The 27,830-nt window shown below is 44.3% G+C and overlaps 1 protein-coding gene across 2 annotated transcripts in view; it reads right to left on the bottom strand.

Annotated features, from left to right (window-relative positions):
- The window catches only part of MICU1 (mitochondrial calcium uptake 1), a 93,941-nt gene that overhangs the window by 46,172 nt on the left and 19,939 nt on the right, over positions 1 to 27,830 (bottom strand). The window contains exons 4-8 of one of the 2 annotated variants that reach the window (XM_064717141.1): positions 27,626 to 27,806; positions 22,228 to 22,390; positions 13,671 to 13,714; positions 2,332 to 2,397; positions 1,063 to 1,177 (exon numbers count right to left, since the gene is read on the bottom strand). In XM_064717141.1, coding sequence (XP_064573211.1) covers positions 1,063 to 1,177; positions 2,332 to 2,397; positions 13,671 to 13,714; positions 22,228 to 22,390; positions 27,626 to 27,806 — 569 coding nt within the window. The remainder of the gene's footprint in view (positions 1 to 1,062; positions 1,178 to 2,331; positions 2,398 to 13,670; positions 13,715 to 22,227; positions 22,391 to 27,625; positions 27,807 to 27,830) is intronic. The other variant, XM_064717142.1, reaches the window with a different exon arrangement.

The raw sequence follows: 27,830 nt of genomic DNA, 5'->3' as shown, positions 1-27,830 counted from the left end.
GCCAGGAATAGATCCTCAGCTAAGGAAGAGCTGCCTCTCCTGTCTCCTGTTACAACATGCAGGAACATGGGGGAGAATAAAGCACCTGTTGCTGTGACAAAGCACCAGGGATTAACCCAGCTGAACAGCACTGGGCTCTGCAGGTAACTGGGAACCATCCAGTTTTCTAATTCCACAAATCAGGCCAGCATGGAATACTCACTAGACCAGATGGCCAAATTTTCTCTTTTTAAATCTAAAAATAAAATGTCTCAAGTTTATTTGGACAGTGGCTTATTCCCCCTTATCCCACATTTTCTAATGGGGCAGAGAAACTGCCATCGACTTTCCTGTTTATGGTACAGCACCTTCCAAGCAGTCAGAGAAGCTCTGCAAATGAGGTTTTGAACTTGACTTCCACATGAAGAAAGTCTAGAAAAGCCATTTGACATTATCAAAGGCTTCAGTTTCACTGGTTCTTGCCAGCAAAGCAAACTTCTCAGTGCTGGCACTGGGAGTGCAGACAACTTTGCTGGAACAGATTAGCAGATCATGGAAATATCACAAATGCAAGTCAAGGGCAGCAGGGTGAAAAGACAGAAGGTATCTAATGATACTGGTTGAAATGTAAACAGCTTAACTTCTCTCCTTGTTGGATTACATCACTCACAAACCCAAGCTCACCCAAGTGGAAATACAGCTGGAAAACGGAGTTTGGAGAGGCGAGAAACCAGTGAAGAGCTGGAGAGCTGTGTTCATCCAAATCCAAGAGAATATCACATGAACACAGCTCAAGAACACTTCTCCATTTACAGATCTGAACAGCAGGTCAAGTGACTCATTAAAAAAAAATTTGTCACATTTCAAAAAGAGAAATAAATCTTCAGAAGTCATCAATCTGCTTGTCTTCCCAAAGCACTGGAAAGCTCAGGCTAAAGCAGATCAAGCAACAGCAATTGCTCAGCTCGAGTTGCAGGCAATCCAGAAGGCCTTTTAGGGAAATGAATGTCAACAAGCTATTGCTTGTGAACCCTGAAAACTTGCAAAAAAGCAGGAATTGCAGGGAAATCCCAGTGTACTTACTGGAGAGGACAGTGGTGAGGAAGATGTAGTCGGAGAAGGAGATGAGGCCGCATTCTCCGAGCGCGTAGAAGATGCTGTCCTCGTCAGCAAACTTCTCCCTCTCCTGGGACAGCTTCTGCTCATCCAGCCAGCCACACCCCAAAGAGAGCACACAAAGCACCAGGTCAAACACTGAATAAAAGGCTGGATTTGTATCCTTAGCACCAAAAGCCATTCCATGGACACACACCCCTACTATCTCCATCCATACCCAGTGGACCTTTTCCAGCCTTTGGATCTGATCAGAAAAGTTCTGCAAAGATCAGTGCTTGCCCATCCCAAATGAGGATAAGGAATTGCATGGGATTCCTTTGTTGGTTCGGCCCAGTTGAAATAAACATAAACATATACGTTTATTATTACATTATTAGGGCCAGTTTGCTTAAAATCTTTGAGATTAATGGTAAAAAACTCAGACTTTAATACAGGATTCAAAAAGGAAATTGTATTGCACTGACAGCTTTTTAGTTAGACTCTGTTGTAGAAAGGAGCCAAAAAAGGATTATTTGACATGAATATAAAGTATGATCAAGGCTGTCCAAACTGTGTGAGTGTGTGAGCTCAGAGGGAGGACCAGCCTGAAACTAAATTCAATCCCCCTCTTGCTCCAGTTCTTTTCCATTTATCAGCTCACAATATCTTACTAAGCTAAAAATCCGAGTCCCTTTGATCTGCAGAACCCCCAAAGGCTGAAAAGGATCCATCAAACTGTTAGGGAATCCACACTGGTGACCCACTTTAAGGACACAGCAGGAGGAGGCACACGCACACACAGAGGAGAATTCAATTAATACACAGGAGAGTAGGGGTGGGTGAGGTTATCCCATGGAAACCAGGCCATGCAAGCACACACAGGCATGGTGAAAGCAAGGCTGGATTTAGGAATGGTTTTAGGAAAAACCACCAACAAACACCACCACAAGAGGGCCCAGCTCCACAACTGGCCCCCAGCGTTACCTCAGTCTAGCGGAGATCCCATCATATACAAGATAAAGGAAAGAAAACTGGTTAACCAACAATAAAACAGGCAGGCAAAACATCACATCAAGTTGACTGGTTAGGCTTGCCAAGAGCAAGGAAAGTCTGGAGCAACCAGGTGGCTGCTGTGACTGGAAGCCTATGGAGATACCCCAGCAAGTGTTAGCTCATAGCTTCTCCACTGTCTGCAGCTGATGTCTCTCATCCACCTCAAGTTTTTGGGGATTTTTTATGTTTTGAGAGAGAACTCACCATTGTATGTGACTGCAGAGTGGGGATGAGCTCAGCTAATAATTTAGATGTAAATTTAACCTGTATCTGGCTTGGAAATCACAAGAAAAGAGACAAAAATAATCATACAGATCACCAAAAAATCAGTTTCCAGGGAAAAAGACTTCAGTTCTATTGATCACATAAAATTGTTCCCAGTAACTCTGCCTTTACCACTTGGAGAGCACCAGGAATTTAATAAGAGGTGAGTCACTACCAGCAGACAACAGCTAATAGCCTTCATTTGATGCAAGATAACAGCCAGTTATGATTATGGGGTACCAGCTTGAAATATCACTCCCTCAAAAAATTGTTTTGCTTCCATTTCCATCAAGATGGATCCAAAGCAAAAAATAACATTGATGCTGATGTGAAGAACAAAAGCATCTGGTTTTGCTTCGAACCAGAGGCAGGATTTGAGGAGAGAGCAGCTCCCTGTGACTGCTGCTGGAGGTGTTGCCAGGAGCATCCCACCTGCTCCTGTGATTTATTGCCTCTCCTGGGCAGCATTGATCATAATCTAGCTATTGGCACCTTGCTTGAAGAATCCCATGAAAAAGTTCCACAATGTGGTTTATTAATTTTTATGGGTTTCTTTGCTGCACTTAAAATTCATAGTCAGCATCAAACTGCTCAAAATATTCCTCATAAGAGGAAAGCACATCAACAGACTAACAATAAAAGAGGATATTAAGTTAGTTGGTCTCTGAAATATAAAGACAGATGGGAGGGAGAAGCATTTACCCATTTGCACCTTCCTTTGAGCAAACATAGTAAAAAAAATGTTATTTATTTCTACTAAAACCAGCATCTACTTGTCACTAACCCAGGGAGCACAAGCTGTAACTACAGTGCTCAGCTGCCTGTAGTTTGTGGAAAAGGGAATTCCTCCCCCTGATTTTAAGAGAAAACAACTGCCCTGATCAATCAGATTTTCAGGTTCCCAGCAGTAGAACAGAAGCTTTAAAGACTTCCCAGGTCTCCCCTTCATTGTCCTCTGTCTCAGTGAGAAGCTGTGTGTTTCATTGCTTTCCATGAACTTTGTGGGAAGCCCACCCCACTGTGGGAAAGGCTCAAAGCATCCTTGTCCCAGCAGTTGTTCCCCACCACCAAACATTGCTGAAAGGAATTATATCTAACCTCCAGGAAAAACAATATAAATCAATCTATTCATTTCACAAAGCACAGTGTGGGCTGTGGTCACCCCTCAAAGTTCAAGGACTGACCCAAAGTCAGTCCTCACTAAGACCTCAAACACCCTTTTCCACACCCACCTTCCTTCCAGCACACTCCCACTCAGCCAGAAAGGTGATGCTTGGTATCAGAACACCAGGAAAAATCCCTTTCCAAACCTCCACCTTCTTTTAGAGACAAGTCATCTCCACAAATAATTATCCACACCATTTGTATCTGAGCACAAGGTAATTCTCAAAGCGTTCAGTTAAAACAGTCAAATTCTTCCACTTAACATTTTTTCCATGTTAAATCCACTCCCAAAACCAGAGTAATTGATTAAGATCATTCAGCACATCCCAAAAACCCCATTTAAACCCCAGCATTCACAGGTGAGCAAGCCATGGGGAACACTTTACAATTATGATGTATTTTTTAATCAAGCAGTAGATTCATATTTAACAAGCACACAGACGAGCAGACATCCAAATTAACATGTAAAAGGAAAAAGAAATCCAAATATCTCAGTGCTTTTGGCACAAGCATGGTTGTGTAAGTTCAGTGAGAAGCCACCAGTCCAGTCTGAGTGGAACAAAACTTGTGACAGGTGTACAGGCAGATTCTCTTACAGCTCCAGACACTGATGACAGGTCAAAAAACTGACTCAAATTCAAGATACAGAGCTTGCTTTGCCCTTCCCAACTCAGGCTCCAAGCTCAATCAGCACCAAGATGTGGCTGAGCAGATCAATGCAGTGACCAAGCTTCCCCAGAGCCACGTGCTAGAGGAAAAACTCTTGTGCTGCATGCAGGCAACTCCCCAGAGTTCCTTATGTACAGGCTGGCTGCAAAGCACCCAAAGGTACATCACAAACTTCACATCTTCCACCCCAAAACTCCTCTGCTGCTGGAGCCTCTCTTAAGCTGAGGACATGGTACAGCTTCCAACAAGGGTTGGTGGAAACCCCACAGAATCCTTATTTTCCTCGCCAAATATTAACTTTTATTTTGGATTTTCAAATGGTTTTCTCAGGGCTAAGTGAGGAGAGAAACATGGCAATATTGAATTATGCAAATGTGAAAAATAAAGGTGTGTTTTTGTACATGGAGGGATGTTTTCTCTGCAGAGGCAGAGATGGGCACACGGTGCTGCTGCTCCCACTCCTAATGCAGGGCTAGAAAAGCCTGAGCACCTAAATCCTGGCAGCTCCACTTCAGCTGGCACTTCAGAAACTACAGCACTGAATTCAGGAAAAACACATCCTTGGGAAATCCTAATTCCTAATGCAGGGCTAGAAAAGCCTGAGCACCTAAATCCTGGCAGCTCCACTTCAGCTGGCATTCCAGAAACAACAATTTAATTCAGGAAGAACACATCCTTGGGAAACCCCTCAGAGCTGCCAGTTTGGGTTTCCATCTGGAGAAGGAAAGGACATTTTGAGCATCTTTCTTCCTGTAACTTATATTTCAGCACCACATTTCAACTTCCATGAACCAAAGCTTCAGGAATTTATCAGCCCAATGTGACAACTTTTGCCTTCCAAAACAGCAGTAAAATAAATATCCATGAGAAATAATGGGTGTTTCTCCAGAACCAGGAACAATTCTGTCAATTAGCAAGGGATTTTAGATGAAGAATAAAGAATAAACCACCTTTTATTGACAAACATCATTGTAGTTGGTCTGTTCCTTTTGAACAGAAACATTTTCAGGTGACCATTATTGTACTGAGCAAATACAAACCCATGAGTGCAGAGTGAAGTCAGCTGGATGCAAAGCAATTCTCTTTCAGTCCCAACTGACCACCTTCAGTTATTATTGTTGTTTATTATTATAAAATATTAAAATAAGACAGCTATTAATGTATTTCTTTCTTTAAGTTCTATTAATGTATGTATTTCATGGCTAACTGCAGGCATGTAGGAAAAGAAGTCCTATTTGCCAGCAGGACAGGTGTGGATTATTGCAGCTTTTTCCTGTTGAAAATCCAGGGAAATAAATACTGAGAGACTTGGTAACAGACAAGGGAAACCCTTAAAAAATTCCAGTGCAAAATCTGGAAAACCAAATCTTGCTGTGGTAATTGAATATATGAACACTTTCAACTCTGAATCAAAACACTGAACTGATAAAAAGGAGGACTTTAAACTTCACTCTTTAAGATTTAAACCTTAAAGAGTCAAAGCCATGTATCTAGAGATTTCAGGCACCTCACTTTAAGAAAACTGAATAAAGAAATAAAAAGGCTTTCAGGATCAGATTTAAAAATTGAGCCTTTCAGCCCAAATCTTCCAAAGTCCTTTATGGAAAAAGAGATAGGAGAGGTCCCTCTGCACTATGAAACATGGACAAAAATGGGACCTGGGGGAAAATTGAGGGATTTAGGAGTTTTTAAAGTCAGTTCCATAATGTGGATACAAAATAAGTAATTTTAAATGCACTACCTGGCTTTTTTATATCACTTTTTCTACATCATTAAATAAGAAAAAAGTGTTTGAGGCTGTGATGAAAACAGCACAAGGACCTTTTGAAACTCATAAACCTCTTTTAGCCATGGGAAAGCTCACATTACCTGGAGCTACTAGGAATGGTAATTTGCTATGAAGTCTGCACACCAACACAGGCAAACACAAACAGGTTCTCCATGGCAAATTGTGGTGGCTGAGTGCTGACCTAAGAAAATGCTTAAAATTTACTGTTGGCAGATAATACTGCATAATTGGCAGATAATACTTTTCAAGAGTATATTTTAATCAAGATGCTTTAAAAACTTTTGATTTTGAGGTGTTATTTTATCTGTGTATCTCCAGAGGGGCACAAAAATACAGAGGTGGACAGGGGTGAGGTTGTCCTGGACGTTCTCTCACTCTGAATTTGAGCACGTGCAGAGAATGAAAACCTGGGCAGCAATTCTTACTGCAGGTGGATTCCTGTGACTGCAAAGAGAAATCTGCATTCCCTCCCTTCCAGCAAGGCTGTAAATATTCAAACCACCTTTCAAACAAAGGGCACCTGAAATGCAAGGCCAGCATTCTGTACAACCCAGAAAACCAACAACACAGACTCTCCCAACCCGTGGCAGGCAGCAGAGCCACTCATGCAAGGGAGAAACCCCTGCAGGAAAAGCAAATAGGAAATGCCTTGGAAAAGGGACAGTCTACACTTGTGCTCCCCTCAGCCCTCTGCAGGGTAATGACATCACAATCTGCAGGAGCACTGGGGCATTTGGCATTGAAATTTAATGGGAGGATTGCAATTAGGGTCCTTGATGGCCCACATCAGGCTTCTAAAATGAGCTGAGTTTTGCCACTTTGGAATTTAAATGGTTGTTTAGGTCTCTGAAGCAAACTGGGATGCTGCTCTCCCTCATCTCAGCCTGCATGAGCAAGATGAACTCATTGTGTTGCTCCTTCTCTCAGGCAGAAGTCCCAGTGTGAAAGGACACCTGACTACCTTTTCTCTACAAAAAGTGATTATTAAACATAGGCTCAGTTGATGAGGTTAGGGCTGCACACTTGGTACTCACCACCAAAATCTTGTCAATTCTCTTTCCCTCTCTGTCCTTTTTTTTTCTTCACCTGCCTCTACCATCCAGACTTTACCTCCTTTTGCAGCCAAATGAGTTCAAGCATCTCCTAAAGCATTCCCTGCCATCCTCTCCTTCCATACTAACACCATGTCACCCAAGGACAGAGCTCTCAGAGCTTTGTCTTGTGTCCCTCAAGTATTAAGCATTAAGCTAACACAAGCAAAACTATCAAAGAAATTAAAGCCAGAAATACTCCAGAATCCATTTTTGATTAAAAGACTGCCTACACCCACTGAGGGCTTATTACCAAGTTGTTTATTTTTCCCTAACTTTCCCTGTGGATTTCATTAAAGTCACAAAGCTACAGGGCCAACTCAAACTGCTTAAAGATATTTTCCTCTTTACTTACTAATATTGAATGAACTCCCCTTTGGTTTCTAGTACTTTTTCCTACTAAACATTTTTAGAACTACAACAACTAAATATCTACTACCTAACATATTCTTTAATACAGCTCACTCTACATAATTCTGTAACTTGAAAAACTCAAGTTTGCAAATGTAGCCTTTCCCAAACTTGCACACCTTCAAATAGATGACGTTTCCCCAGAGCACTTGGCCAGGGAATCAAACTAACTTGGTGGCCTCAAGGGGAAAACACAATTTCCAACAGAGCCAGCTCTATCACAGTCTCACTGAGCTGCAAAATAAGACAGAAGCCTCAGAGGACTCTGTGAAACCAGGAGGGCAGGGAGACACACATCTGAGCTTTGCTCAAAGCAGCTCTGTTAACAGAGCCAGGTATTAATGGTTACCCTGAGGACTGTTCCCTCCACAAGCCAAACTCAGGTGTTCTGCAATAAATCCTGCAGGCTGAGATCAAGGAGAGCACTCAGGAGTATTTATGAGAGAAGCAGGGGGAAGAGGTGAGAGTACACTGTCCCTTTCACATGAAAAGTGCATTTTATGAGGTCTGAAGCACAAACTAATCAAAGCACATGCTCTCTGCTTTGTACCTGCCAGAAATCCTGGTGGGAGAGGAGAGGGTTAGAAAAGGAAAGAAAATGAGGGAATGCTTGGTTACACCAAAAAAAAAAGCACAAACCAGAATTAGAATAAAGACAAGTATCAGAGATATTAGCAGCTGGAAGAAACACCTGCCAGGGACCTGGAAACCAGAACACAAGAGGACAAAGAACAACCAGAGGATTTTAGTAGGAGCCCTGTGGAAACAAGCAGCAGAATTAGGGATACACAAAGATAACAGCACACAGAGCTTTGTCAAAGGCAAAATACACCACAAATGTTTGGTAGAGGAGTTAGGAAAGGAAGACTCTTGTTCTGTACCTAAAGCAGCCCAGGTGCCCACAGGGATGTTTGTGCACTGTGTTAGAAGCAATTAAGAATTTTCTTTGATGAAATCCAGTTTTATTAAAAACAAACCAAGAAAAGAATTTGCACATTTTAGTGCCCTCACAGGTCCCAGCAAACAGAGAAACTCAGAACTAACTGAAGCAGACAGGAGGGTCAAGTTGGGCTGGGAGGGGAAAGCCAACAAGCAAAGAAACCAACCAAGGTGGACAGGGTGTCAGCAAAGAAACCAAGAAGATAAAAACCTTCTCAGCTCAGCTTTGCTGGTTGTCTGCAATAAACTGCATCTCTGCTTGCTTCCACAAAGCCACAGGCAAGGATTCTGTCTCAGCACTTCCTTACAGCCCTTTCAGGGATGGCAGAGGAATGTTATACAGATCAGAGCAAGGTTATTATCCATGTAAGAAGGTGCCTCCTGGTTATTATGCAAATACTACCTGTGCTGAGATCAGAGAGTGCAGGAATTTAAAAGCAGGGAATCTGGAGTTGGACAGTGACATTTCCCATGGATTATGGACCAGAATGGCCAAACACTTCAAGGTGCCTCCAAGCAAACCATAACCCAGCCTCACCAGCTCCAGCTGGGGACACTGGGGACACATTCATTTCAAACTCTGTCACAACAGATGCTGGCAACACCCCTCACAATTGGATTTAGAGGACTCCTCACCTGTTTTCATTGCATTGAACCTGGAGAACATACCAAATGTCCTCCAAGTGCACCTGCACTTTATGCTGCTCTTTGCTGATTGTGATACTGGCTTTTGGTAAGGCAACATTTAGAGTTGCATCCTTTGGAATTAAGGTTTCAGAGGCACTCACACCTCCAGGGAGCTCAGAGCTCTGACCCAGTGTTTGGCTCCTCAATGACAGCAGGATTTTAGGCTTGTCTCACTTGCTGCAAGTTTGGGTCCATGGCAGCTTATCAAACTCTGCTGGGAGCATCATGCTCCAGGCAAAGCCCATCCACAGAGCAAAGGATCTCAGAAATTCCAGCTAATAAATCAAGGCTCCTTTCCTCTCCATTCTTTCAAACCTGTGAGCAAGATCCTTCAACCCACCAGAAAAGGATGGTGCATCTACCTCCAGTCTTCTCCCTGGGGATCTTCCTCAAGTACTTTTTTCAACTTCTCTGCTCCTGAGATGCTCTTTAAATCATCTGGAAAGAAATCTGCCTGCTGAGCTGACTCCCAGCAAGTGTTCTTTAATGGACACACACCTTCAGGTCAGGGCAGCTGAAGATACTCATTGCATTGGTCCATGATATGACCCTGCATTACCCAGTGCAAGTGAATTTTAGAGATGTTTTACTGGCACTTAGAGGCACTATCTGAAGTATTTTCCCTGTCCTTCACCTTGCCTGGCATTACTTTATGGCATGCCCAAACATCTAGAGAAGTAAACATAAATGCTGGCAGGAAATACTTAAGTCATAAATTTAATTAGAGGGCACTGAAAGCCTCTCTAATTACTTACTGCAGGAGGGGAAGCTGTTGCTGGTAGCTCGAAGGCTCTTGCTCTTATTGAGCAGCAGCAAGGAATTCTCCCCACAGGAGAAAAAGGAGCAAGTCAAGTGTATCCTAATTAAACTAATAAGCCATCTAAAATGGGGCTTTTATTTCCTACATAGGCCAGAGGACTTTCAGAAGCACTGCAGCTCACCTCCACCTTTCCACCAGGCTGCAGTGCTGGGGGACACCTGGGAGCTCCCGCGCTGGCTCACCAGGCTGGGGACAGGGTGGACATGCAGCTCACAATTCAGAGCAGTAACATGAGCACCATTGTTTCTTTGGTTTTTTGAGAGATGAAGCTTGTCAATCATTAATGCATAAGCCAAAAAAATAGAGAGAGCACGAGAAAAGAAAATTTTTAACAAACTCTGCACGACAACTTACGTAACGTTAATGAAGCTTATGCCAGGTTGGATGTGCTAAGAAATCTCTACTACTTAGTGAGAGCATATTCATCACTAAAACATGAGCTATTTCTCCTACAGATGGGTTAAAAATGCATTTGCCTTCCCACTGCCAAATGCAGGAGGGAAGAGACAGTGGAAACACAGCAGACAGACAATCATGGTCTGGGCACCTCCACACCCTGAGAGTGTGCCTGTTCTCACATCAGCCTTTTGCTCAGGCTCCCTATGAAATGTCTGCAAGCTGATTAATACCTTCTTTCTACTCTGAATGAATAGTAATCAATGCCTCTTTCCCCCTACTTTGCTGAGCTTGCTTCCCAAGGGAAGAAACCACCACTCTTAGACAAAAATGGAGCCACAGGTTGCCTCCCTGTACACACAAGCATGAGCCTGTGCTGGCACACACATCTGACCAAAGGTTTGTGCTGGCTGAGTGTCTCCAGGGTTTTTGGTCTTGCAGGAGTGAAGAAAAAGCATTTAGGCTCAAGTTACAGGAGCACTGTTGCCATTAAAAAGGCAGTAACATCTACCTCCCTCTCCAGTAACTCTGTAAATTACCAGTAGGAAGGAGGGGCAGGAAGAAGGGAAAAAAGTGGATTTTATCTTCTCACTGTGGCATTCAGTCACATGCACAGCAAGCTGGCTCAGAAACCCAACAAAAGCACAATACAGAGGCACATGACTCCCCAAAATCCTTTGGCAAGATCAGTCCTGATCACCCCACAATGGCCAATTTGTTGTTTTGATGGCAGCTTTGCCTAAATAAAATGGGTTCTGTGAAAGGAGCAGCTCATACATCATCCCACTAATGCTGCAGCATCTAGATCTCAAATACACATGCTTGAAATTCTCACAGATGCTACAAACACTGACCTGGAATATGTCATTAAAATGCAACTAACTGCACAGACCTTTTAACTGCATCTCCTTCTAAACCACTGCTTGCATGCAGACACCACGTTTGGAACTTTGCTTGGAACTAAAATCAATCCTCCTTGCCACTCTTCAGCCAGGATCTGGCCTCTGGATTGCCAGTGCTTTGCAGCAGCACAGCTTGCTTAGTCTGACAGTTCACAAACTCCTTTTTCCTTAAAAAAGGAGAAGAACTGTCCAGGGACCAGGCCTACTTTTGAGTACCACAATTCCCATTTCTCTGTGTAATATCCATAAGGATGCTTATGGGAACAGGGATGACCCTCTCCCCCTTCTGCCCGAGCTCAGCAGCTCCTCCTGCACACAAAGACAAATCCCCTCCAAGCAGAGGCAGCTTTGATAATCCAAGAGGAATGTGTGGCTGGAATCAGGCATGGAGGGAGAGATGCAAAAGGGTTTTATCACTATGCAAGTGAAACTCAGAATGTGTGAGGTCAGCTCTGCAGCCCCTCACTTGTGCTTGGCTGATAAAAGCAGCGTTATTTTTTTAAACTGGAATCCAAAGCAAGCAACAAAATGAGAAGAAGTTGCTGTCAGATCAATCTACTGTCAGCTTCCTTCATTACCAAGGGAGAGCCACGGCCAGCTCATTTTATCCTCTCCTCAAATTATCTCTCACCTGGACATTACCACTGCCCTAATAGCCACAGCCAGATGTAGCCAGTCCCAAAGTGTCTTTAAGCAGACAGCCAAGCAAACAAGAACCTCTATTTCTTCATTTTCAGAGTACACTGCTTCCAGGGTGTTATTAGGCTGTGGAAAAATCAGGTCCCAGGAGAAGATAATAATAAAGCAAAGGCCACTGCAGTCCCCTCAATCTGCTGCCTCACTTTCAGGCAATCAAATCACAGCATGGACACATCCAAGTGCAGCAGCAACATCTCTAAGTTATATAAAAATATAAAAAGCTATTTCAGTCTACTACAGGTCAGAGCCCTGAGTGCTGAGGGCAAAGGAACAGAAAGTTGAGTTCAAAGGATTTGCCTTTGGATCTTTTCTCCAGAGTGCTGGGAATTGCCTGCAGAGTGCTCGGGAGCAGGAGAGCCATTAGCACAAACAGTGTGGGATTCAGCACTGCTTCCCTACAAACAAATCCTGTTTATGTAAAGCCCAGGGGATGAGGGTGATAGCTTGACAAGATAAAATGATGAAAGTGAGTGAATGCAAAACAGACTGTCATGAAACCACAGAGAGAAACACTGGGTATTTTGCAAAGAATATACATCCTTCCTTTGGCTGGGTTGTTTTTTTAATCCCAAAAAGCAGACATCACGTTTGTGGCAGGAGGGAAAAGAAAACAGGTGTTCATGACACGCTTTGGAGCTTTATGTATCAAAACCAACTGCCAAAATCCACCTCCCTGTTGTCTGTTTTGCAGCAAAGCCCTGCTCTGCTGCCTGGGTAACCACACACTGGCCCAGTGCTCATACAGGGACCCCAGGTATTTGATCATCTTGTTGTTACCTGTGCCTGCTAAGCACAAACCAGGGAATTCAACATGTTCAGCCCACACTGGGCTTATATAAAGCTTTAAATTCTTTTTTTCCCCCAGTGTTGAAGCTTTCTGGAAATGCCTGACACTGTGCCAGGTGCACCCTGCAGCAATAAGGGGGGGGGAGATGCTGATGTCCCTTTGAAAGCTTCATTTTCAGATGGTGCAGATGAAAATGCTGCTAAAAGCTGGAGGACCATTGTGTGATGTGATGGAAAATTAACTAACCTGCAGTTATCTGCATCAAGGAGCCCATCTGAGCTGCCAGTCCTGGGGCAGAGCTGCCTTTACCACCCCACTGGGATTTCCAGTGGGGATAATTAGGTCTGTGCTGTCCACAACAAGTGGGATGCTACGTGGCTCCTCTTTCACAGGGAGACAAAACTAGATCAGAATTAAGATTTTTACCTCTCACAAACACCCAGAACAGTTGTGCAGTGCTGCAGGAAGAACCTGGGCTCAAAGGGGGAACAGAGAAAGGCTGTTCAATAGGGGGTAATACCTGGGTGAGACACACAAAAAAACCACAAGAGGATCTCCTTCCTTCAGGAATCTGGAGATGAGACTGGAAGGGAAAGGTCCAGAGAGTTTCCTCTGAAATGATTTAACTTGTGGGGCTCTCACACAGTCAGAAAGAAGCAGCAAAGAAATGTGATTACAACCTATTATTCCCAGCCCATAGGAGTGGCAATATTTTGTCTGTAAACATTAAAATAAGGCCCCTTTAGAGAAACAATCTTTCTGTCATTACAGAAAAAGCACTGCAATGCTACTGAAAACCAAAATGCTCAGAAGAGAACACTTGACACACTTCATTTAACTTCCACCCTCACACAGGTAATAACTGAAGGATTCTAGGTCAAAAAAGCCATTAAATAAAATACATTTAGCAGTGCAATGTGCTCACCTTCCCATCATAGCGTTTCACTATGAACTGGTCCAGGCCCAGGTCTGCAAGAGAAAAAAAATACAGAAAAGAAAGCTTTTATGGCATAGAATTAAATATTTCTTGTGTTTTCTGTTTGAGAAGATTGGAAAGTAAAATGCACAGTCTGAGTAACATGTGTAGGAAACATAAGGACAGGAGGAAAATTTGGTTTGGTTTTGTACATTTTGTACTTTGTATTTTGAACACAAAAAGCCAACAAACTCATGAAATCAGAGAAGAAAACCCTCTTCTACAGCAGGGCCAGCAAGAGCTCAGCAATCAGCACCTCTCAGGAACCTGAAATACCCTCCCCAAAGCAGATCCCTGCACCATTACCAGGCAAACATTTCACCTGTGACCCTTGGTGCTCCTAATAACACCTTTCAAATGGCCCACAAATGGGGAAAAAATACTTGCTCCCATAGTTAATTGGCATGTCCCCAAGCAAATCCAAAGCTTGTTCATATCTGAGTATAAAATAAATAGAGTTTAAAGGAGATAAGTTTAGATGCATTTGTAAGAAGTGAAGTTATTTAGCTGGATTGGAGAAAGGCAAGGAGAGGGATTGTTTATATCAATAAAGTCTCTGATACCTTCCCAAAATGTTTATTTATGTTGAAGTGGGGAAAAGAACATCCCAGCCTTAGCTGAGCTAAGGCACAAAGCCCAGCAGGCTGCATCTAACACCAGTGACTGAAAGTATAAGCAAGATGACAAAAAAATTCAGGAAGATTAATTGTCTAAGCTTTGCAATCCAAAGTGAGGGAGGTGCATCCTGAGAAGAGATTAAGCAGAACTCAAGTTGAGCATTTCCAGTAAAACTCAGGAGAGCAGAGGCTGATTTTTGGTGCTCGGAGAAATGAAAGCTCCGCAGAGCGATGTCCCGTGCATCTTCTGCCACTGTTTATGGTAATTAGCACATTCTCATTTCAATTTTAATTAGAAAATAAAATGGAAAAACCAAAAGAAAGCCTTCCCCATGCCTGCTGTGTCACCTGCTTTTGAAGGAGGATAATGAAACCCTTCCTGCCTGCTGGAAAGTTTCACAGCATTGTGCAGAAAATGGAATTATTCATTGCTCCAGGGTGACCCAAAGCAGCTCCAACTCCTCTGCCACCAATTTCAAAGGTCAAGGCAATTGTCACAGGGCTTTCTGCACTTGTGACAATTCCAGCCAGAAAGCACCTTCTCAGTATTTTGTGGGCCTGATAACAATGCAAATTGCATATTCATACACTTTTTCAGACTTCAATCTTCTGAATTGTGTCCTTCTCCAAGCTGTGGGTATAAATGCAGTAAGTATTAGTGCATTTAGAGGTAGGATTTGTCTGATAAATGTGGTTATTTCATTACAGACACTTTATGTGGTCAGAGCTCACCCTGACCATCCATCTGCATGGTGACTTAAGCTGAGCTTATGTCCATGTGACATAATAAAGTCATAATAAAAATTTCTCAGGGACACCTCCTTTTCCTATGCCAGGAAATGCTGCTGAAAGGCAGATCCCTGACAGCCTGACATTACACATGTACTCATGGAAAGCCAAAAAAGGGACAGGGGTTAAAAATAGCAAGTGAAAGTATGTCCTAATGGCACCTCCTGCAACAGGACACTGGGAAAGCACAGAGGTTTCAACAGAGAGCCAAAATGAATGGATGATTGTCGCAGACAACTTTTATGAAAAATCCTTTCCTTAGCATTTTTCCTCTTGAGAAGTTGAGAGGCCTCAGGAACAAAATGTAAACATTGATTATCTGCTGCTGTGAAATGCAACAGGTGCATCTGTGATTGGTCTCACAGAGTTGTTTCTAGCTAATGGCCAATCACTCTCTGTCCGAGCCACAAGCCTTTGTTATCATTGTTTTCTATTCTATTCTTAGCTAGCCTTCTGATGAAACCTTTTCTTCTATTCTTTTAGTATAGTTTTAATGTAATATTTATCATAAAATAATAAATCAAGCCTTCTGTAGCATGGAGTCAGACCCTCATCCCTTCCCCAATTCAAGAACCCCTGTGAACACTGTCACAGACAATTGTGTAGAGAACAGCAAGAAAAGATGAGCTGATAATATAATTTTATATATATAAATGCCATTTGTTTCTAAATAACTATAAATATTCATTGAATAAATAAATGTGGAAACAATGGCTCCTGGGCTGTCCCAGCAGGGGTGTGGCACTGTCACTGTGCCCCTGCTCAGGCACATCCAGGGCTGTGTCCAGCTCCCCAATGCAGGAAGGACCTGCAGGGGCTGGAGCATGGCCAGGGCAGGGAATGGAGCCCCAGGAGGGGCTGAGGGAGCTGGGCAGGGGCTCAGCCTGGAGCAAAGGAGGCTCAGGGGCCCTTGTGGCTCTGCACAGCTCCTGCCAGGAGGGGACAGCCAGGGGGGTCGGGCTGTGCTCCAGGGAACAGGGACAGGACAAGGGGAAAGGGCCTCAGGCTGGGCCAGGGGAGGTTTAGGTTGGGTATTAGGAAAAATTCCTTCACCAAAAGGATGTCAGGCACTGGCACAGGCTGCCCGGGACAGTGGTGATGTCACCAGCCCTGGAGGGATTCAAAAGCCATGCAGATGTGGCACTTGGGGACATGATTTAGTCATGGCCTTGACAGTGCTGGGCCAATGGTTGACCTCAATCTCAAAATCTTTTCCAACCCAGATGATTCCACAATTGTACTGCACACACAAGCACATTGGTCCCCCCAGTGTTTGACATGGTCACCCTCCCAGCCATGCACAACAATGCCCCCTCTCCTCTGCTGCATTAATTAAGCTGCACACTCAAATTCCTCTGTGAAATTGGTCCTGAGAGAAGAAGCCAATTCAAAAGCTGAAAGAGGCATTTTTGTTTAATTCATACACTTTTACTCTATACATTTTCCTTTTCCCAGGACAGCTTTATTTTCTTTTTTAAGCACTTAGCTGCCTGTTTTTCCACAAGCCTTTAAACCTGACAAAAGGAAACCAACAAAGAGGGTCTGTTACCTGATGCCTGGGGTCTTTCTTTAAATTAGATAAAAGCCCCAAGAAGGTGCAATAGGAATTCAGCATTTGTGTGGGCTGGTGAGCCAATGGGAACTCTGCATGGATGAGGACAATCCCAGAGGAGAGGGAAGGGAAGAATGGCAGTTATTGCACCTCTGCTTGTCAAAAGGCAGAGTGGTGTTAGAGCCACCACAGGATGGTCTCAGTGCCACACTCCCAACACAAACAGCCCCTGGCTGAGCTATTGTTGCTGAGCTGCAGGAACACAGGCTAATAGGCATGCTGAACCAGGAAAAAAGAGCTTTTCCACCTTTCATTGAGGGGCAGGAGCTGAAAAAGCATTCTCTCAGAAGTGGCTGAAAGGATTTCCTCAAGAGAGGCAGCAATGAAAGCCAGGAGTCATTTCAGGAAGATACCTGGCTGCCTCAAGCTTTCCTGGGACACACACATGGCCAGTCTGGATTGCAGTGATCACCCAGAGCTTCTCTTGAGCAAACCCAGTTTCCCCCATGATCTGCCCCAGAATACACTTATACTTACCTGAGACCCTGCACAACCCCTCACCTTTCCCTACACATCCCTTCTGCCCCTGCAGCCAAGGGCTCTGCACCAGCCCCTCACTGCCAGCAGCATTTCAGGGACCTGCAATGATTTCCCAGCCAGCTCTCCTGGAATGTTTAACCACCCCTGTTTATGACTCCTGCAAATTCCGATGGCACCTACCAGGAGCCCCAAATAAACAGCAGCACTGCCATGGAGTATCTAAGCACCACTAGAAATGTTATTTCAGAGTAGACTGACACCATTTACTCACCAATACCAGGGATATAGGCTGCCACTTTTATTCATGTGATGGTACTTTCACAGCACTCTAAAAATAAAACTGATTCAATATAAAGCAAAAATTACTTAACACTCACTGCCTGCCACAATGGGGAGAAGGTGGTGTTCAACAGCAGAACCATACTCGCTGCATTTACTTCTCTCAATTTGGAGAAAAGGAATGAATTTTCATGGAGAAGGAATGAATTATGTTAAGGAAAAAACACAGAATAACTTGTTCCTGCTCTTGTTCAGCAATAGCCAAATCTAAAATCAAATGCTTATTATATTCCTATTGATTAACAAAAACATACTTTCCATGGATTTTCTCAAAGCCAGCTAATTACCACACTTGATAAATATGCAGTCAATTACTAAGCTCTTCATGTTATCTTGTAAAAATAAATCCATAGGCAGTAGGTTATAGACTGCAGTTCTAAAAAACATTTTAAAAAGGAGCTTCCAGGAGAAGGACAATTATATTACACCAAGAACACAGTTGAGATCAATTAGAAACCACCATGATTTCCTCTGGGACACCAGCAGCTTCCCACTGATGGAAAAACCTTTTCAATTCCTTCCAAGTCTTGATATCCTTGTCAGATTTTTCACATTATTTGGGTAACATTCACTCATGATCTGCTTTTTTTCCCCCTACTGCTTAATATATACCATGGACTCCTTTATTGCCAGCAGATGAATAAAAGGGCTAATTATGAAGACTGAAAAGCTGCTAACTGTGCTTGTGATATGCCACATTATGGCAGGAGAAAATGCTGGAGCAAGCTTTCCCCTCCAGAGCTGTAATCCAGCATCTGATTGTTGTATTCAGAGTATTTCCCCTCTGAATCTAAAATGGAATCTGCAAGCAAACAATGAGCTGCCTCAGGGGACAACAGCCTCGTGCTCAGCTTCAATGCCAGGCCTGCTTTGCTCCAGGAAGGAAGGATCAAGGGACTTGGTTCTCATCTCTCTGCTCCTGCTCCAACACGGCAGCTTCCCTGTGAGACATGCACTCCTAACTCACCTGCTCAGCCACACCTGGCACTCTATGGAAGCCTCCTTTGTGGGACTTTCAGCACATACAGGTAAATGCATCTCTTGCTCCTTCTTGGCTCTTTTCCTGGGCTCTCATATCAGGCCTGACAGGCACAAAGACGATTCTTGCCCAGGCATTGTGTATTTCCACAGAAAAAGAGCCCCACCTTGGTCAGGAGACAAATGGATTCACCTCTCACTCACACCCTTGCTCCAAAGAGCTCTTCAGCAGATATACCAGGGAAGAGCAGAGAGTGAAATCCCAGGACTGGAATCCCAAAATCTCTGGCTTCCTTCTAGGTCTTAAATATCCCAGCTGACCACTTTGTACAACTTTAGGGATCTGTACCAGCCCAGGGAGTTCTCCCCTCCTCATTACATGAGTGCTTGTCAGCTCCTGGCTGATGCTTGTACAGGAGATCAGATCCAGATCTCATAAACTTTAATCAAAATTACAAATAATCACTCATGCACTGTACCACCCCAGAGGCCAGCTCGTGCTCAGCTCCCCATGCAGCTCAGACATGGAAAACAAACATTTTCTACCAGGAGAAGCAAGCTGCACACTCTGCCTCTGCCACCATCCCCTCACAGAGACACAGCTGCTGCTTCTGCCTGGCCTTCAGCAGCATCTCTGGGGTCTCTGGCACTCCAACAAAACAAACACCCAACCAAAACACCTTCCAAGAGTTCAGATATTTCACTTGCTGCTCATTAGGTGGTGAAGCTCAAATGCATCTTTCTTCTGGCAGGAGTCTGGGATAACCAGCCAGGTTAATACAGGATTGGTTTGGGAAGAACCTGCTTTCATTACAACATGCTGGGATGAGAGAGAAGAAATATTTTTTACTTCTTTCAGTCCTTATTGCAAAGGCCATAGGAAAGCTGAGCATGACACAGCTCCTTCTGAGCCCAGGATGCTCCAAAATACTCACTTTCCTCAGGAAAATGATCAGTGCAGAATGGCCCAGATAAACCTGGGGAAATGGAGGGAATCCTTGCACTTCCCACCAGACACAGAGAATTTTCACCTTATTTTCAGCTGGCTTGGGACTGGGGTTCCAAGGAAGCACCAGGCAGGAAACAGCCATCCCTTCCCATCCACTCTTGGAGCAAATTTAACCTCTCAGGTATGAGAGGACATAAGAGAAGTAAAAATAATACAAGACTGCAGGGAGCAGAAATCACCACCCACGCCTCTCCTGGCACTTGAACTTTCCAGATAGCACAGAAAGGAATTTTTTTTTTTTAAAGCAGCTTTCAAGTTTAATGCCATTCTTTGGCTTCTTCTGACAAACCATTCCAAGCTCAGCAAGCTCATGTCATTACTTAAGCACAGCTTGCCTGCTTGGGAATGCTGTGGCAGGAAGTTTGAGTGAAGCAGAGAAAGCAATCTGCAGGAGCTGAGGGATTGGCATTCATTTTCCCCAAGCTAGCAAAACACAGGCCAGAATTAAGCTGACACTTTATTGACAATAAATCAAACTTTCCCCTAAATCCATAAAAATGAATCAGGCACACAATACCTTCACAGAGGATGAGCAGTTTAAAAATAAATACAACAGGGACTGAGGCACCTCGTTACTCCAGATCACTTCTACTCCTCAGTGTTTTCTCTCCATAAAACAGCAGAGGCTTCTACAAGAAGTTACTCCCTGAAATGATGAGCTGCAGCTTGAGCACACTGAGGGATTACCTCCACCCAGGAACTCACCAGGCTGCACCAAGCCCAAGGAAAGGCCTGGGATGAAGGAGGATGCTCCAGCCCCAGTGCAGGGCACACCCAGGCTGTGACTCAGGATGAAAGCAGCTAACCTGGAACCTAAATTACCCTGTGAGTCAAAAGCACCAGCAGGGTGTGAAGTACAGAACTCATCTGGCCAGCAGGTAGCACTCTTTGTTTTCAATTTCTGGTCTGAAAACCAGACCTATCTTCCTTTTATTTTTTACTACCAGCTTTAAAAACATTTCAGAACAAGGTTATGGCTGGTTTGACTTTATTGTAGCAATAAGTGTTTTACTCTTCTACTGTTCATTATGTGTTAAAAAAACCCATTTACTGTGATTGTGATGATGTACAGAGCTGGTAAGGAACAACCACATAGAGCAGCTCCATCTAGAAGCAAATCCACAAAATTTCCTTAAGTGTTCTGAAGACAGATTTTTCAACTCAACAAAATCCAAGATGCCTCCCTTCCTGCCCTGCCCAAGCTCAGCTCCCATCCCATTCCACTTGCTAGAAACACCTAAATCCACTTTCTTCCCTCCCAAGCTGCTGTGTGTCACTCACTGGCAGCATTTGCAGGCACCATGGGGACAACATCAACAGCCAGGACAACAAAGGGAATGCAATGGGAAGTGAGTGGCTAAGACTGATGAATTAATTATTTCCCATTAGTCACCTCTGCTTGTCTCTGAGGGAGGTGTTTGCTCAGCATTCTTGCTCCTATTTGCTGTACACACCCTAAAATGCACCAAGCACGTGGAAGAACTAAAAGAAGAATCAGATGTGCTGAAAGAAACACAGGATGTTTTCAAGTTTTAAGCTCCCAGACAGGTGCTACTGCTTTTCTAATAACCAATTCAAGGAGTTTGAGACAGACAAGATGGTAACCTACAGCCATGAATTCACATGGAAACTACAGCCATTTCCAGGGAAAATGGAAATTTAGGATGGAAACCTAAATATCAATTCACCTTCATGCTTTAAACACTAATGCCAGGGTTATTTTTTCCTCCCTCCTGCACACACTTCATATTGTTATTTTCTAAGCACAAGGGTACACAGTATTTAATTAGCAGCTGTCATCTAAGATATCAAAACAGTTTCACAATTTGGACATAAACCCCACACTCAAATATTTAACATTTGGGGACTGCAGTTCTTCATAAATGTCTGCAGAGACAAGGGAAGTTTTAATTTGACAAAAACCTGTTCCATTCTTTGAGATACAATGTGGGAGATCAAAAAACATGATCACCCACATCTCACCCCAAACATGAATCTCTAAATGGAGACCCCAAACATGAATCTCTAAATGGAGACCCCAACATGAATCTCTAAATGGAGACCCCAAACATGAATCTCTAAATGGAGACAAAAATCTCTAAAATGCAGACAAAAGCCTCCTGCTACACAATCAACACCAAATATTAAGGACACACCTTTCCAGACAAGAGCAAGGTGTCTCTCTCCCACTTTTTGATTGCCAAAACCTCCCCAGGTACCACAAGTGTTTGTCTGCAACCCACAGGGAATTTGAAGATGGCAGAGATGAGCCCTACCCTGACCAGCAGCACCACATGGGGCTGCCTCAACCCCTTTGGAACCATTTAGGTTGGAAAAGACCCCTAAGATCACCAAGTCCAGCCTTTATTGCTGATGTTTTCCTTGCCAAAGCAACCTCCTTTTGTAGGTTTGGAAAGTGTTTCAGTTCAAGGTAATATTTCCCTATTAAATATAGGAGAAAGGCATCCCATCTGCTCTTCAGGGCTCACACCAGCCAGCTCTGCTACACTGCAACAGCATTTTGGGAAACATGAAAGGACTCAGGCTAATTTTGGGCTTGGAGCAGGAGACCTTCAGGAGATGTTTCCTAGCCCTGGCAATCAGAGCTGGGAAGTTTACAGAGCAGGTGAGCAGAGCCTGGGGAGTGCCAGCTCTCCACAGCAGCTCCCCTGCAGCACTCACTCTCTGGCTGCTTCTCGTTGGGGGTGATGGATCTCACAAAGTCCTGCGGGGTCATGAACACCTCGGACTCGCCGTGCTCGTTGATCACCTTCAGCGTGGCAAAGTACCTGAAGATTTTGTCTGGTGTGGAGTAGGCTCTGATCCTGTTCTCATATTCCATCACCTGAAATGAAATTCAGCCAGCATTAGATGTGCACTGTCCCTGCCCCACGCTGACTGTCAGTCCTCAAAGAGATTTGCCACAGGACAAGTTGCATGCAGAAACACAACTCTGGACTCTTTTGGCATTACTCCTTTCAAAGACCCTTTAAATATCCAGGAAAACTGGCCATATCAGCTGCTGATGTCCCAGGATGAAGAACAAACACTAAATTTATTATGAATAAATTTAGACTCTTCATGGTCGCAGAAGAAAAACAAATTCACAAAATCCCTGAAGGTGCTTTAAAAAGATGAGGATAAGAAAACACACTGGCATCACATTTGTGAATCTAAAGCAGCCCAACATCTTAACCACAGTGCTGAAGGGTTTGATTTGTGATTAATATATGAAGTAAAAAGTCTTGGAAGGCTGGGAGAAACCTTTACTTTCAAGCAGAGTCTTGGAAAAAATCACTTGGAGCCGCAGCTGGTTGCTCAGTCACCCAAGCTCATTTTTTCCTCTTTTCTATCACATTGGCAGAATTCCCCAGAAACTCAGTCCTCCCCACCAATCTGCTTCTTCCTAACTCTGCCAGCAGTGATTTTTTTTTTTTTTTGGTACCTAGAAGCAGTTTCCCCTCAAACAGCTGGAATTAATCAAAGACAACGACAGCTTTTCTAAACAAAATCCCAGCACAAGGCCACAAGGGTGGAAAAAGGCACACACACCTACACTCCATCATGTATAGCACAGAAAACTTTCCTCCTTACTTCAGCTCTTCATTCCTGCCTTATATGCTGTGTTTAACAGTCCATAATGCACTTGAAACCTGCAGCTGGCCAAGAGCCACAGGAGGAAAAAATCCCCTCCAAAGATGTGCTGCAAGAGAACAGGCAAGATCAAGGGTACTGCCAAGGCAGCTGTAGATCATTCCTGGCTTTGGTCCTGGCTCAGCCTTGTCCTTAAATTCCTGAACAACTTCCTCAGCCTGATGTTTATCACACAGAAAACACCCTCTCTAGTTTTTCTTACTTCTAGGATAAAAAAAACCCTAATGTTTCAAATCCCCCAAGCCAGGCCTTGGTAAAGCAAAGCCTCCCTCTTTATTTGCCCCAGATGACATTCCCTGGAATGACAACACCTAAAGTTCTCCCCACTCCTCTCTGCATCACCACAGCTCTTCCAGAATCCACATGTCCTTGCATCAACCACTGCAGGAGAAAGTGGTTTTTTTCCCTAGGGCCTTTGCACCTCTAATCAACAAACCTAATCCCACTTTTATTGCTTCAGTCCACAAGGTTCTGCACAGCTAAGGGCATTGGAATGAGGAAAATTGCTTTATAGCCAAGCTCCAAGTAAAAGATGACACCCACTTTTCCACCTCTTTCTGGCTTTGTCTACTGCTCCCCCCTGGCAGGAGGCAGCTCCTTATGCCAAAGGGATCTCTCCACTTGTGGGTGCAGGCCATATCTCACTCCTGCCTGATCTCATGAATGACACCCCACCCAGCTTAATCAGCCAGAAACAGCTCAGTATTTTTACCTTCAAGGAAGGCAAATAAAACAAGGGCAGTATGAAACCCCAGACTGGAGCCAAGAGCAGACACCACAGACCAGCTCCCTCCATCCATGGCAACCCTTCAGCACTGCCTGATTTCTAGCTGAAAAACCTCATTAACCAAATCTTCCAAGCCTGTGGTAAAGTTTCTTGCAAGGCTTTCCCTCAACCCAGCTGGGCACAACCCAACAGCCCCACTGCTGCACCAGAGACAGAGTCCTGACATTGTGCCACTAAAACCATGTTTCATTTTACCCCACTTGACTCCATATCCACAATGGCTCTTCCCTCCACATCTATTTTAATCCCCTGCCAAGATGCTGCTCTCAGGCTTGATGCTTTCAGGTGCTTTTCTCCTCATGTTTGGAATATTTAGAGTATTACTTGCACAACAACAACAGCTTACTAACAACATGGGCTCAAAACCACATCTCCTGTCTCATCTTACAGCACAAAAATGCACAATGTGGACCAACAGAGTAGAATCTAAACTGTTGTTTAGCATCTCACAGGCTGCTTTCATCACAACTGAAATCTCACTTCTTCCACAAGCTTCCCTACAAGAAGGGAACAAATGCAGCCACACTCCTTCCCCTTTGCCTGCAGCTGAACCCGCAATTACATCATTCTTCGTAATGAGCTAATCAGCTGGCAAAAACTGACAAATGCTGCAGCCCATCCCTCTGGCTGCAAGGCTGGGTGCAACACGAAGCCAGGTCAAGAAGGGAGCAGCCAAGATGCTGCAAATGGGGAAAACCTCATTTATTTGTGCCTGTGCTGAACATCAAGTGGGTGCTAACAAGGGTGCCTGGTCCCCCAAAACAAATGTGGAGTTAGGAGCCCATGTCTTTGGGTACAGACCATTTGGGAGGGGTCTTTGCACTGCTTCAAAGCCACCTGGACTGAAATTTATGCCAGGCAAGTGTCTCCTCTCCTGACCTCTCACCTTTCCCTAGTACAAACCAGTCCTTGATGCAAGGAAGAACAGTCAAAATTCTCCTCCTGCCTCCAGAAATGCAGCCTCAGGTAATCAGGCACCTTGAGAAAGTTGATATGACCCAAAGGGAAAAATCTCTTTTTTGCATTTATTAGTAGAGCATGTACTGGAGGAGAAAGACAAGTAAGTAATCCCTGCTGCTCTACAAGAGTGAAGGTGCTGTTGAGACTGTCAATGTTTATGCTAAGCCTCAGGTTAAAAGAAAAAAAAACCTAAATCCTATGCTGACATGAAAATAAAGCTCTAAATTAACATCTCAAGGCACAGAGCACCACCAGGGCCTCCCTGACTATGCAGCAGCACACATCTTTACAGGGGAAATTAATTAGGACTCATTTTCTTTGTGCTTCCCCCTGTGACACACACCCAAATGAAGGCTCAGCACGAGGAACATCCCAAGGCAAGATACCTGCAGGACCCAAACACTGCCAGTACATCTTGATAAGTCAGCCCTAGTGCTGCATGCAAACACTTTTAGCAAGTTAATTAACACATCAGCCCGCCCCCATCCTGTATTACAGCTCATTAGCCTTCAAACTATATTGAGGCACTCAAGTAATCTTTTTTTCTTTTCTGCCCTACTGCACAGACAACATTGCCTGGGAAGCATCCACATAATCCCAACACCTGAGAGTGCTTTATGTTCTTTATATCTCAGCTTCCCCCTCTCACTGGATCACTATCTAAAACAGCAATGTCAAACTTAATTTACTGTTTCACCACTAATCATCACCTTCATTAAAAGCAACATTAGGATAACAAACAAGTGTTAAACACTTCCAATTAGGCTTAATTTTTTCACAAGGAAAATCCCACGCTATTTTCAATTAATTATGGGAAGAGCTGGGAAGAGTTTGTACTGTGGGTGCTGCTTTGTTGGGGTTTTCTCAAACAGACAGAGGAGTCACGAATCCCCGGGGTGCTGCACAGTCAGGGGAGCAGCACATCCGGGGAGCAGCCCTGATGTGAGTCAGGAGCAGGGCACACCTTGCCCTGACATCCGAGCTGGCCACATTGGCACAGCTCGGGGTGACTCACTGCAGCAGCTGCTGACCAAACACCGAGCAGGCACCGGGACAATACCTGGCACATCCTGCCTTTAAAGGAGCGTTTGCAACATTGGCATTCAGGCCACACAAGGCACGTTCTGTCTGGAGGCTGCAGAGAAAAGGCTTGTGTTGGCACAAAGATGGTGAGGGCTGTCCCCAGGGAAATTGCTGCTCCTGCTGTTGGAGAAGGCACTCTGGGATGGGAAGGGATCCAGGCCACACAGTGCTCCCATCTTTTGGGCACAGCTGGCTTGTGTCTCATTTGGAAATCATGGTCATATTCCTCCCTGCCTAGTTTGGGAAGGAAGGAGCTGGTCAGCACATCTCCAACAACTGGAACAATAGTCCTTGCATGTAGAAAACTTCCTGAGGCTGCCCCAGCAGCAGCCACGTCACACAAAAATCAATCTTTGCACTCACTGTATTCAAAAGTAAGAGTGTGGGTGGAGGTGGACTGTGGTTTGCTCTTTGCAACCTGCCTCCATCTGCTAACACTGGAAAAAAGCAATAACCTGCTTTTCTTGAGTGGTACTGGCAAGAGCTGAAGTTGTCAGAGCACCTGACATGAAAATGAGCAAGAACCCACATTCCTGGACAATTCTGAATATCTCACTATATAACTTCACCGAGCTGCCACCAACAGTCACACCAGGAGAGAGTCTGGAGCCCCAAATACCACGAAACACTTGAAATCTCAAGTTGTGTAATCTTTTCTGACCAGGAACCAAAATGATTCAGCAGCTCTAAAGGAAACAGCTCTTAATTTTTCATGAGAAGCTGTTAAGCCACTCTATATGACTACCCACAATTTAACAGCTAATGAGATGCAATCTCCAGAATACAGGCTTAAAAATAAGTATCAGAAGCAAGTCATAACAAAATGGGAGTAGATGCTCTTCACAACTCCTTTCTCGTCTTTGGTGCTGCAAAGATATTACATCATCCAACACTGCCCTATAAAACTGACATCCAGATGGGCTTAAAAAATAAAATACTGCTGTCTGCCAGCTCCCAGTTAGAGGACTCTGCCAGATCAAATTACACATCCTTTAATAACAGTGGTTTCAGACAGTGCCAAACCAGTTGCCAGTTCTGAGGTGCTCAAAGCTCCTGGAACTCCCCAAGAGTGAAGGCAGGTCACAAAACAACAAGAGAGTTTATTACTCAAGTTTTCCTCCTCTTGAAAATGAAATAGCCAGAAGCATCAAGAGAGAGCCAGGACTAACCAAGAAGGGGGACTGAGCCTGTATTTCAACAAGTACATTTGCACAGAATAATGAAACGAAGAATTAAAGCACACCTTTCCTACAACCCTTCCTTTCATATTCACCCTCTACTTCTTCCTGCTCGCACTGGATGGACCCAGAGGCACACAGGCTGAATGGTTTAAAAGCTCTGGCAACAATTCCCTGCTTTGCATGCACCATCCTAACAGCCATCAGTGCAGGAGCCCTGATTACCTTGGACATGTAAGTGGAGGTGGGAAAAGAGGTCTCCATTTCAGAGATCAGTGTACTGTGCTTTCCAAGCACACAAATTTCAACCTGCAGAAACTCATGGCTACACGCTGAGAAAGCAGGTTCCCAAAAGAGTGAGGTCCCTTAGCAAACACAGGCAGGTACAGAGCAAGTTTTCCCCTTGCAAGTTTGGTACCTTGCGGTCCCTGAACCCCGAGCGTTTCTTCTTCTTCCCTTCGGCCGGCGCCTCCTCATCGCCCGAGGCCACTGCCCTCCTGCCCTCACTGCTGCTGCTGCTCTCCTCCTCCTCCTCCTGCTTCATCTTCTCCCCTGGCTCTGCCCTCGGGCCGTGTCTGACAGAGTCCTCTGCATAGGCCCTGCACCAGGAAAAGAAAACACCG

The sequence above is a fragment of the Zonotrichia leucophrys genome, chromosome 6, assembly GCF_028769735.1.
Source record: "Zonotrichia leucophrys gambelii isolate GWCS_2022_RI chromosome 6, RI_Zleu_2.0, whole genome shotgun sequence".
Classification (NCBI taxonomy): Eukaryota; Metazoa; Chordata; class Aves; order Passeriformes; family Passerellidae; genus Zonotrichia; species Zonotrichia leucophrys.
Note: the sequence above shows the minus strand (reverse complement) of the source record. Positions and strands in the feature narration are given on the sequence as shown.